At 42.7% G+C, this 13,222-nt stretch overlaps 1 protein-coding gene across 1 annotated transcript; it reads right to left on the reverse strand.

Moving 5' to 3' along the window:
- Positions 1 to 1,016: 1,016 nt before the first annotated feature.
- On the reverse strand, positions 1,017 to 11,803 carry LOC123965367 (inaD-like protein; the record flags this gene model as incomplete). The annotated part of the gene is made up of 6 exons (XM_046041907.1): positions 1,017 to 1,142; positions 3,045 to 3,174; positions 5,409 to 5,497; positions 6,051 to 6,153; positions 6,362 to 6,610; positions 11,652 to 11,803. Coding segments are annotated over 6 exons (849 nt in total), but the record flags the coding sequence as incomplete, so codon positions are not given.
- Between the last annotated feature and the right edge of the window lie 1,419 nt (positions 11,804 to 13,222).

Consider the following 13,222-nt stretch of genomic DNA (forward strand, 5'->3'; position numbering starts at 1 on the left):
TGTGGCTTCACAAATGCTTTGCCGCATACCTCGGTTGTAACGAGTGGTTATTTCAGTCAAAGTTGCTCTTCTATCAGCTCGAATCGGTCGGCCCATTCTCCTCTGACCTCTAGCATCAACGAGGCATTTTCGCCCACAGGACTGCCGCATACTGGATGTTTTTCCCTTTTCACACCATTCTTTGTAAACCCTAGAAATGGTTGTGCGTGAAAATCCCAGTAACTGAGCAGATTGTGAAATACTCAGACCGGCCCGTCTGGCACCAACAACCGTGCCGCGCTCAAAATTGCTTAAATCACCTTTCTTTCCCATTCTGACATTCAGTTTGGAGTTCAGGAGATTGTCTTGACCAGGACCACACCCCTAAATGCATTGAAGCAACTGCCATGTGATTGGTTGATTAGATAATTGCATTAATGAGAAATTGAACAGGTGTTCCTAATAATCCTTTAGGTGAGTGTAGTTTTTCATTATTTCATTACTAAATAATGACGCCTGTGCATCGCTTTGGAGGGCGTACAGCCTACAGCCTACGTCAGCTGGTTAATTTGCCTAATCTTCGCAGGTCTTTAGACCGCGGAGGAAACGCACACAACAATCAGCTGAAGGAACCTTTTAGTTCCTGGTAGTAAAAGGCTCGGGTAATTTTCATGGAAACGCAGCTTCTGACTGGGATCACACAGTTTGTATTGGTGGTTATTGGTTCCATGTTGGTTGCGTTTTGTAGTTCAACTTCATCAAGACTTCATTTGCTTGTAGTAGTTATTTTTGGCAGTGTGGACCCCCCTGCACAGAGAGTAAAGACCCCCCAGAGCTTGATTTGTTACAGCATGATCAGTACTTCTTTTCTTTTTTATACCAGAAACACATTTAAAAGCAAGACTGAAGTGGAGCTTTATAAAAGTAGCATTAACTTCACAATCCAGTCAGTTTCTAAGGCGTGTCAAAATTATATTTAAGACTCAAATTCAGATGATTTATGGAGCCTTTTTAAAGAAACCCTGGTATGAGCTCACCCCTTGTTAGCTGTGCTGCGTTTGGGTACGTTGGTTCCATGTTTGGCGTCGTAAAGTCCAACCCAGATGAGCGAGACTTGACCTCCAACGATCTCCTGAATGACACACGAGATGACTCCCTCTCCACTGACACAAACACACAAACAGCAGAAACATAAAAATATTTCTTCAAATATCTTCCATTTTTCAGTATTCATGACATGAACATCTTCCAGGAGAGACTGTGAAAGCGTTCTCCATCTTCCATTTGTCCGATTCACCCTTAGAGGGTACAGCGTGCTCTGACCTTTGACCTCCTGACTCATCACTACTGCCGGTAATCTATAAAAAATGAATGTTTATTTTCCTGTCAGGCTCTTCATAACTCATCGCGAGTATCTGCAGATAAGAGGGAAACAGAAATGACCAGAATATAAGAAGTTCAAAACTCCAGACTGCAGACTGAACTCAGCTGGTTTCCAGCTCTCTGTGTTTTCTCAGTAATGAAATAAAAAGACGTCTGGAGGAGATAAGAGCCCTGCACTCCTCTGCTTTTTTAAAAATCACTTGTTTCTCTCTGGCCCGGAGGCTGACCAGTGCAGGCTGCCGGCCGATCGCAAGACAAAAAAATGACCCTGAACCCGGGGTATTAATCTCTCTGGGCGCTGGTGGAGGAGGCATCGCAGGCTTTCTGTGGGGAGTTTGGGAAAATTACACCGAGTTGTAAACAAATTTGTCATCTTAATCTGGGTGAGAGGACAGAGGCAGAGAGGCTTCAGACAGGAAATAGGGAAGCAGAGCTCAGAAGTTTCACACAGAGTTAACTTCTCTCACAGCAGCAGATTATTGCTTTAATATCATGAACTTTGAAAGAAAACCCAGAGAAAGCCATACTACATTTTAGCCTGATATGAAAACTATATGGACAAAAGTATTGGGACACACCTCCACGTTACCCTTACAGGAGCTTTAATGACAGCCAAAGCCATTAATATGGAGTTGATCCCCCTTTGCAGCTCTTCTGGGAAGACTTTCTGCAAGATGTTGGAGTTTGTCTGTGGGAATTTTTCCCCCAATTAATCCACAAGAGCATTTGTGAGGTCAGACACTGACCAACATCAGTGTCAAACCCAAACTGTACCCACAAAGTTGGAAGCATAGAAATTTCCTAAATGTCTTGGAAAGCTGAGACATTAATTTTCCCTTCAGGGTGACTGAAGGACTTCTATTCAAACTTTTTAGTCAAGTCAGGTAACTTTCTCCTGGCAGTCGCCAAACCCAGACTCGTCCATGAGACTGCCGGATGGAGAGGCGCGATTCGTCACTCAACAGAACACGTTTCCACTGCTCCAGAGTCCTGTGGCGTTCGTAATTCACACATCCGACGCTTGCCGTTGGGCGATGTAAGGATGTGCAGCTGCTCGGCCATGGAAACCCCTGTGGTGAAGCTCCCGGCACACAGTTTTTGTGCTGATGTTAACACCAGAGGAAGTCTGGAACTCGAGACTCTTACTCATTGTGCACTTCAGCGCTCCGCGACCTCGCTCTATAACTTTACGTGGTCTACCACTTCATGGTTTGTATGGTTCCTAAGCGCTTCCACTTTGCAATAACACCGCTTACAGCTGATCGTGGAATATCTAGGAGAGATGAAATTTCACAACCTGACTTGTTGCAACGGGGGCATCCTGTTACAGTTCCACACTCGAACTCAGCTCTTTAGATCGAGCCATTCTTTCACAAATGTTTGTAAAGGCAGAAGGTGCTTGATTTTATACACTTGTGGCAACAGGACTGAGTGAAAAACCTGACTTCAATGATCAAGAGGTGTTTCCCAATACTTGTGTGAATGAACACCTGTATGAGATTTATCTGTAGTGCGCTTTCTAATGGGACTAAGGCAGGGTTACCAACCAGGAAAAGGGGGCAAAGGCCCGAAAGCTCCCGGTTTAATGTGGGAATCCCTTTGTGGTAATTGTAGCTGTATGAACCACTAAATCACAAGGCACACAGACTGTCTGCTGTCTTTGTTCCGGTCCGTCCATCTACCTTTGTCCAGGGATCTCTCCAGGGTTCTGGGTTTCTTTCTGACCAGAGTGAGGACGACGGTCTGACCGGTCTTCTTCATCACCTCCAGAACTTCCTGATTGGTCAGACCGTGAAGACTGACGCCGTCCAACTGTTGAGACAGACGAGAGAGAGAGAGAAAGACGGGTAAAACAATTAATAAGGGCAGGAAAGACGAGAAGAGACAACAGGAGATAGACAGGTAAGTCAGGGAGAGCTGTGGACAACTATGGGCTCAGATCAGGTTGGGCTGTAAAGTCTCGAAAACTTAATTTGTCACCATAAGCGGTGGTAGCGTGGGTGCATGGGGGCGGCCGCCCCAGGCCCCGGCTGGTAGGGGGCCCACTACGGGGACTATTAAGTTTAGCTCAGTTGATTGTAGTGGACACGAACAAACAATAACGGTATATGACGATACGCTGGAGAATTCAGCAGCTCTTATCAAATGAAGCACATTTTAAACTCCCTTCCCCCTCATGCACCATGGGAATTCCAAGGGAGGGGCGTAGGCTGCGCAAGGGTTTATTTACGGCGTCAACTTCCTCTGGAAGCCTCTCAGAAGCGTTTCAGCAGCGCAGCCTGCCCCACGTTAACGACTTGTTTTAATTGTCCTTTTTGTGTTTCTACTACATTCTTCAAAGCTCTCCGTGGTTCGCTTTCGTTCCTCGTCTTGACGGGTGCGTCTAGCAACTACCACAGGGAGCATTTCAGAATAAGAGCGTTTTACCCGCCGGACTTTGCCGACATGTTTAGATTTTGTTGATTTGGTGATTAGTGCTTGTTTTTTGTGCTTCTACTATGATTAAGTAGCTACGTAGTAAAAATGTTTCTTATTTGTCTGATTTAACTGTGTTTATTGTTGATATATGATCGGTAGTCTGTAACAGTTCTGTGTCTGACTTCCTGCACAGTTCATCTGCGCTGTGCTTCCTGACGCTGCGACGCTTCTTGGACGCACTGCAGCGCCTCTGGTGTGAGCACAAACGTTTAGTAGAATGGCTGCTCCGGCAGCAGCGAAGCAGACGGACTCTGTGGACTTTCGGAGGGAGTCTGGGGTCATGTGAACTTGGTTAATATGTCTTTGTAGCAGGTGGGCCCACGATGAAGCTCTGCCCCAACTGTGCTAAGTGTCTAACTCCGCCCCTCTTGGTCACATGTTATATTGAAATGTACAGTGCAGGGTTTCCGCTACATACATTCAGCAGCGGCGGCCTGCCACTGCAAAATTATCGCCGTCGCTGCTTCAGATTTTATTACACAACTCTGCGAAGGCTTTTAGTTTGACACGACAGTGAAGACAGGTATGCTGTAGAATCTTTCGGCGACACCACTGGGGGTCAGGAGTACCGTTTTCCTGATGGCCTGCTGAAAAATTGGGCTGACAAACCACATAGTAACGTTTGGTACACCAACCTGTGTGCACACGGTTACGCCTAAGAGCTTTAGCTGGTGTGCTTGTGCCAGATATTAATGAGCTGATGCAAACATTTACAAAAAAGTAGGCAAATACCTTTTGAATGGAATGAAAAGCTGCATAAATACTTTCACTTTCCATTAACGGCGTATTAAAGCCCATTTAGTCTCAGCAGTACTCATGCAGGTCAGATGATCACTGCACTGATTCTGATTCCTAATTGTCATTGTGCAGAGCCTGACTATCTTTTGATAGTTTTCTTTTAATTTTCTGCTTCGTTGCCATTTGTTTTATAGCGATGTCCGACAGTAAATTAATTTAATTGAATGTCGCCGGTGAAACTGATCTTGGCTTTCACTCAGGCTACCAGCTGTTAACTTTTCAGATGCGTGATGCACAGGTCTTCCTCTAATATGTAGGCTTTACTACTTCATTAAACACGGGGCTGCTTCTGTGTTTTTGCCTCAGTAATTCTTTGCCTCAGTACTTACCTTCATGTAGATTAAAACAAGTAAAATAACTGTATTAAACAGAAATAGCTAAATATGAGATAATCAACAAGGAAATTGCTTTCAATAACTAGTACACGTTAATAATAACGATACTCAGCAGATAAAACACTATAATAGCAAAAAAAGGTATCTGGCCAACAACAATATTAAAACACAAAGTAACTACTACTTTGTGTAGTTTGTTTTATTAACCAAGTACTTTTATACTTTTCCTTAAAACTTAATTAATTTTTCAAAGTGGGGGTGGTTTTGTTGTGGGATTTTGGACTGCCTCCGCTGCAGAAAAAAAATCCTAGAGGAAACACTGCAGCAAACACCTGATTAGCAGTCTGACTTTCTAACAGTAAATGACACTTACAAACATCAGGTTTAATTTGACATCAATGAGACAGGAAAAAACATTTCTGAGTAAGTTCTTACAGCGAGCAGTCGGTCGTGGATTCGGACGTTTCCGCTGTGATCTGCTGCGCTGCCTGGGACGACATGTTTCACAAACACACCGACTGCATCTGTGAGAGAGAGAGAGAGAGAGAGAGAGAGAGAGAGAGAGAGAGAGAGAGAGAGAGAGAGAGAGAGAGAGAGAGAGAGAGAGAGAGAGAGAGAGAGGTTTTATTGGAGCATTTAAAACAGACCTGCAGACTATGAAGAACAACTTATAACAATTTTCCTGTTCTAAGTTTGAACAAAGCGCGGAAAATATAAAAGCCCTCCGCGGTAAAACCTGCGCAGCCGCTTCCGGGTAAAACCCACGCACGCGCATCCCGGTAAAACACTCGCTTCACTCTAAAACACCCGCATCCTGGTAAAACACCCGCAGCAGCTTCCCGGCAAAACACTCGCTTCACTCTAAAACACCCGCATCCTGGTAAAACACCCGCAGCAGCTTCCCGGCAAAACACTCGCTTCACTCTAAAACACCCGCATCCTGGTAAAACACTCGCAGCCACTATTTTGAGTTAGAATGAAGGGCTGTGTGCGCCGATTTGGGCTGGTGGTGCTGTTTTCTATGTATTTCTAGCTTGCTGTGTTTGATTTTGCTTTAACTGTTCCTTCCTGTCCTACCTTGGCTGGTCAGGGGGTTGTAGCCAATGATGGAGATGCCGAGGCTCTGGCCATCCTTCTTGCTTAGTGGAACCTCGTGGATCTCATACCCCTCCAGGTTGGGCTGAAACACAAACCATATATTTGAGCTCGGACGGTACCGCCTCAATAGCCGGCAGCACATAAAGCACAAAGCAGAGAGAAAACAAACTCCTTCATCTTCTCCGGCGAGGACGCAGAGAAACAGAAATTCATCTCTGAGATTTTCTCTTAGATGATTCAACAACTTAGTGGACTAAAATCAGAACTCTGTAACGATCATGGCTGCTTACCGTATTGCTGAGTCGACGTTGGGGGGGCAGGTCTGGGGGTTGGGGGGGTAAAGAGGAGACGGGGGCAGAGTTTGGAGGTGGTGGGGGAGGCGGGGCAGTTGACCTCTGACCCCGGGGATCCCTAGCTATCAGCATGGTCACGTGACTCCCGCACGCCTGCAGCACCTTGACGACCTGGTCGCTAGTGAGGCCACTGGTGGGCGTCGCCCCAATGCGAAGGATGTAGTCACCTGTGCGGAGACGTCCGTCCTGATTGGAGGAGCATGAGAGCCAATCAGAGGGAAATATACAGCACTTTACAGGAAAAAGTGTATTTAAAAGTATTTATTGCTGCAGAGAAAACCAGGCTTATATTAGAGACAGGTCTTTACCCTTTTCAATAAATATATGATCGGATTTTATAAATAAGTCTTCCTGTTTTTAACAGAAATACGGTTCTTTCTCTTTAGCAAATTCCAACTGGTTCTACTTTTCCATATTTTCATTCCAATGAAACAAACACAATAAGAGTCTAACTGCGGCTCAAAGGGCACGACCGTTACCCTCAGCTCATTCAGAACTCTCTTCTAACAAAGACAAAGATTTCTTTGGGTAAATTTATGGTGAGTCTAGGGCTTAAACCAGTCATTAAGAAACTCAAATTAATTTTATTACTAAAAAAACATCAATGCTTCATTTAATCCATACAACTATATACACACACACACACACAACACAGTGTTTCGCGCAGACGACTATTACTGTCACGCTTTGGACATTTGAAGATGACATGATTTGACGGTGCGGCTTGCAAAGTGGAGGAAGAGACAGAAAATAATGAGGGACGAAGAAGACAGGCCACAGAGAAAGACAGAAAGTGTCCAGAGTCAAACTTGATTTATACTCCTGCGCCAGGGCTACATGCTAGGCTACGCACGTAGCCATGCATTTATACTTGTGTGTCGGCGTCTCCTTCGTTCTGCAATTACACCCCCAAACGCTAGTCGGCAGTTGTGCTACAGCGTCCACTGTGTTGACTGTTGCCAGCCGAGCAGGCTAACTTCCGGTTTAGCGCTCCGCTAACGTGAATGGGGGTAAAATTGTAAACGTGCGGCTGGTGTAGCCTTTTCAAATGTTATCGACAGAATGGATCACATTCTGATAGCGAAACGAGTCATTTATAAATATATTGATTCACTGCGCTGGTTTGGCCGCTTATAAAAAGTTACTTCAGAGCACGGTCACGTCCTGTCGGCTCGGAAGCATTGCAAGGCTACCCAGCCTACCAATCACGGTGCTTACGATCTGCGTCGCCTCAACGTGTAGTTACATTTTTGAGGAGTTGAACGTCACGACAATTATAATGCAGAACAGAGGATGGCAAATAAGTCTGGTATCGGGCCACTTTTTTTTAAACCCATTAGATTGCAGGCCAGAATATCGTCAAATGATGATCTAAAATCAATTAGTTTACATGCTCGTAGTTAGCTCAGTCAGTAGCGCGCAGGATTTCCATCGGGAAGGTTTTGCATTTGATCCCTACACACTGCGAATTTTGTCTTCTCCCTTGTTAAATAAATTGATTATGAAAAAGCCGTTTCAATGCTTCTCATTCAGGGGAATCCATTTTCAGAGATGTGTCAAGCAAACCCACACTGTTTTCAATGTCTTTCAGAACATTTCAAAGTAAAATCTCTCAATTAAACTCATAATAAAGCATTGCTACAAAAAACCTTCTTGCGTTTTTATTTTGTAGGCAGAGTCACTTAAGAGAAAGTGATGTATGCATGTAAGTAACTGTTGCTGGCATGACATCTATTTCAGCAGCAGCTGCTATCAATATATTTATAGCCTATATATTTTTTTGCCGCTATAAAAGTAATCAGGCAGCGTATTGCCAACCACTGCCATCTACCATACCATCATACCCGAATTTAGCTGAATCCAGTTCTTAATGCAGATCAACTCAAACTCGTGTTGTTTTACAAGTCTAGGAATATGCCACAAATTATTCCCTCAGTCACTTGTGGGGAGGAGTGAAACAGAGGTTGTTCGCCCTTATAAATAGCTGGGTATTTGAATTGATGACTCCCTAACTTTTAAGCCACATGTGATGTACCTTAATTTCAAAAAAATCAACTTGTGGCCAACACTTTATCAGTTCTGGACTATGGGGATCTTTTATACATGAATAATTCTGCACAGAGTCTTCATATCGGTTGATACAGGTTATCACGCCTCGCTGAGGTTCATTACCAATTGCAGAGTAAATGTTTTTAATTGTGACGCCGACTCAAAATTACTCTTTTGAAATGTGTGTGTGTGTGTGGGGGGGGCTCTCCTTGTGAATTTCTGAATGGGTGAGTTGAGGCTACTGGCTTTAACTGAAGAATGTCCGGTGTTTTTCTACGACTGCTCCTCTCTTTTCCACTGTTTGCAAACCAATAAATCACAACCATCAGTCAGAGAGCCGCACGAGTCTCACGATGTCGCCTGAGATCGAACGTCGGTATTAAATGTGTAGCTGGGAAACCGCAGCCCGCGTGCAGCGGTGTGTTTACAGCGAACAGCTGATGGAGTTAAGCTAAATACTGAGTCCAGAGTTGTCGTTTGAAGTTTTCATCAATCAGGAGGTTTTTGCACAGAGCTGAAGTCGGTCTCCTCCTCTCAAAAACAAGTGGAACAGCTGTTCCTCCGACGCTCAGGCGACACAGACGTGATGCTACAGCTCTTGTTGGCTGGAAATGTTGTAATAACCTTCCAAACTGTCTGTGTTATAAATGCTGCTCATGGATAGTGGTTTCTAAATAATGATGCCTGTGCATCACTTTGTACAGCGTGCCGGCCTACAGCCTACATTAGCTGGTTAATCTGCCTAATCTCAGCAGGCCTTAAGACCGCTGTGGAAACTCACACAATAGTGGGGTGAAGGAACCTTTTAGTTCCTTCAAAAGAGATCTGGGGACTAAGAAGTCCCCAGTACATTTGGTGGAAAAGCGTCTTGAGTCGTCTGTCTGCACCTGTGCAGCAAGTTGCCCTGGGAAAAGATATTTTTAATATGCGACTCTCCTGGTTAAATAAAGGTTCTAATAATCTGAAACAACACATTACTGGCTCAAATAACATGTATATTAGATTCTACTCTGCATGGAATAATGTGTGACTTTTCTTTGTTGTGATATCGGCCATCGACATGCTCTCTAAATATCGGCATCTGCCTTTGAAAAACCCATATCGGTCGACCACTATTTGATCCCACAGAGCTGGAACTAAATTGCAGACTACTACAAACTTTTATGTTCTCCTCCCCCCTTTAACTGAACCTCAAGCACTCATTATTATCCACCCTGCATTTAAGCTTCCTAGTTTTTAGTAGTAGTTGGAGCAGTAGATCACATCCAAGTGTCCAGGTGTGAATCAATTGTCAGAAAAGAATAGAACTTCTTACATAAAACATCACAAGCTTTGTCCTAAAACACAGCTCAAGTCTTTAATGTTCATCCGACCAGAACGAGTCACCAGAGATGGAGACTTTGCTAAAAGGTAAAGCCCTTAAATCATCATCCTGGGAGTAATAAAACATAAAGCGGCCTTAAGTCTCACCTAAATCACATAACAAAGACAGCATTTCCTCTTCAGGGAGACCTTAAACTGACCTGTAGAGCTGCAGCTAATCAAAGTGTACCTGGATGTAACTGAGCTCAGAGATCTTTGACTTGTGGTTAAATTCTGATTCACATCAGGCTTTATATTATATTTCCTTTTTTTAATGAGACAATACATTTATATTTGTACCAAACATCAGCAGACCATCTTTCCTCAAACACTCTTTTTTTTCTCTTTTCTCTTTATTTAAAAATAGTATATTTTCTTTTTTTATTTGTGTTTAATTTTGCATATCCTGATATTTCAAACTAAAAGAAAAGGCGAGTTAGTTTGTGAAGCATGTTTCACACAAAAAGAAATCAGATCAATATATAGCAAAGCAGGAAATAATTAGTGACTGAAAACAGAGTTGGCCTTTAATTACAGAAAGACACGACTGTTGTTATACAGATGGGTTTAACGCTGTGGAAATTTATTATCGAGACATGGCAGTGTTAATAATAACAGATGTTTTTAACCATTTATTTAACGAAAATAAAACCAAAAACAAGGCTTTACAAAATAAACTGTATTGTCTTTTTGCAAAGCTCACTAAAATATAGAGAAAATGTCAGTTTATTTCATAAGGCCGACATGAGCCTGCTATTATGGGTGGATATGACATTTATCTTCCTGTTTTTTTAACTGTGTCAGCCCCTCGCCTGGCATCATGGCGGCGAAAGGCATGAAATGGCGGCAGACTGAAACTATAAGCATTTTCAAAAACTAAAATAAACAAACCCGCTTTAAAAACTAATTCAAAGTAAACTTAAATTAAAAACAAAAAGTCAAAACAAAAATAAAAACTAATGTGAAATGCAAAACTACACTAACCTTGCAGGCAGCCCTTCAAAACATCTCCTCTATAAAATCCAACTGATCCTTCTCCAGATCCAATCAGTTTTAAATTGATTACAACCGCTGGTCTCAGTTAATTTCCATGAAAATCAACTTGCACTGACTTCCTCAACCTAAATGTCTGGACTGATATCTTTGGCTCTTACTCTAATCAGGCTTCATTGTTTGGACAGAGGATAAAACTGCACTAGTGACACAGCAGCAAGCTAGTAAAAAGTTTTTGTTCACAATAACAAATTAAAGAGGTGGTATTCTGCTTTTTGGCTTTTCCCCCTCTCCTTTATTTAATTTTTTTATATATATATATTTTTTGTTTGTTTGTTTTTTTTTGTGCATGTAACAGGTTTGCAAAGTGAAAAAGCCCAAAGGGAGTTCCCATCTCCCACAGAAAACTCTGCTCTGAACTGAAAACAGCTCCTTTGTAGTCCAGCCGCTTCCCTTTCATCCCTGTGACGTCACAGGGATGAAAGCTAAACGCGCCTCACGTAACGCTCGCCGAGCGGCGACTCCGACACGCCCTCAGAAACAGCGAGCTGCAGCACACAGCTCTCCTCTCCCTTCCAAACACTAGCTACCCTCCAGGCAGTCAGTGGACATAAAGTTGTTCCTGTGATGTAGAGACAGAGCTCAGTTAAAACTTTATGGATACAGATTAATAACTCGCCGCTCTGAAACTCTCGCTCCAGTCCGTGTTGCCAAGCTGGTAAGGGGATATACAGCTAGGATTGGGCCGATAGACGATACCATCGCCTCTCTCTGTTGATCAGTAATATTTTGATATCGTGCTCATCAGCTTATTGTAACTCACCTTGTCAGCCACGCTGTTTGGGATGAGCGTCCTGACCACCACCCCGGTCGTCTTCCCTCCCACGATGCCGAAGCCCAAACCAGATCCATCGTTCACCAGCTCGATTTCCTCCGCGTGACCCCACTGATCCTTCGGACGAGAAGACGCAGACACTCGTTAGCGAGGTGTTTGACTGAACCAGTTGTATTTCCCCTGTCGCCCAAAACCAATGTCGAACAGGTTTACTGTCACAATGAATAACTCTGCTAACATTTTCATTTGGTCCTCATGTGTTTTGCAGATGTGTATTTCATAAAATAAAAAAACCCACTGAAACAGTTGATCTATAGTCTTTTGATTGGGCGTTGATTTACAAATATTGTAAACGCCTTCACAATGACTGCTCATCTGCTTTTTCCAAATCTGTATAGAAAAGAGACACACTTGGATTGATTTTTTAAAAAAAGGACAATAACGTAGGTTTTCTTTAAAGCATGTTTTTGTTTAACCTTTATTTACCCAGGAAGATATTTGATTTTGATATCTCTTTTTCAAGAAAGGCAGCAAAACAGCATTTAGAAGTCTCACTCACATATTATATACACACACATACATGATAATACAATGCATCACATCTACACTTCTCTTTATAGACATCTAGCTTTCCGAGCTGAAGCCGACATTAATGCTAGCTAACTTACTGACGCAAATGTTACTGAAGCTAACGTCACTGAAGCTAATGTTACAGAAGCTAAAGCTACTAAAGCTAACATCACTGAAGCTAATTGATGCCAACATCGCTGAAGCTAACGTCACTAAAGTTAATTGATGCCAACGTCACTGAAGTTAATAGAAGTTAACTTCACTGATGCTAACATTACGGAAGCTAACGTTGCGGAAGCTAACGTCACTGAAGCTAATTTAAATTAACGTCACTGAACTCACTGAAGCCAACGTCACTAAAACCAACGTTACTGAAGTTAACTTCATTGATGCTAACATTACAGAAGCTAAAGTTGCGGAAGGTAACGTCACTGAGGTTAATTGAAATTAACATCACTGAAGTCACTTAAGCTAAAGTCAGAACAGATGCGAACATTACAGAAGCAAATGTTGCGGAAGCTAACATCACTGAAGCTAATTGAAATTAAAGCTAACGTTTCTAAAGCTACAGTGGGTATGGAAAGTATTCAGACCCCTTTAAATTTTTCACTCTTTTTTTCATTGCAGCCATTTTCCAAAAATCAAAAAAGTTCATTTTATTTCTCAGTAATGTACACTCAGCACCCCATCTTGACAGAAAAAAACAGAAATGTAGAAATTTTTGCAAATTTATTAAAAAAGAAAAACTGAAATATCACATGGTCATAAGTATTCAGACCCTTTGCTGTGACACTCATATTTAACTCAGGTGCTGTCTATTTCTTCTGATCATCCTTGAGATGGTTCTACACCTTCATTTGAGTCCAGCTGTGTTTGATTATACTGATTGGACTTGATTAGGAAAGCCACACACCTGTCTATATAAGACCTTACAGCTCACAGTGCATGTCAGAGCAAATGAGAATCATGAGGTCAAAGGAACTGCCTGA

The sequence above is a fragment of the Micropterus dolomieu genome, unplaced genomic scaffold (genome assembly GCF_021292245.1).
Source record: "Micropterus dolomieu isolate WLL.071019.BEF.003 ecotype Adirondacks unplaced genomic scaffold, ASM2129224v1 contig_9461, whole genome shotgun sequence".
Lineage (NCBI taxonomy): Eukaryota > Metazoa > Chordata > Actinopteri > Centrarchiformes > Centrarchidae > Micropterus > Micropterus dolomieu.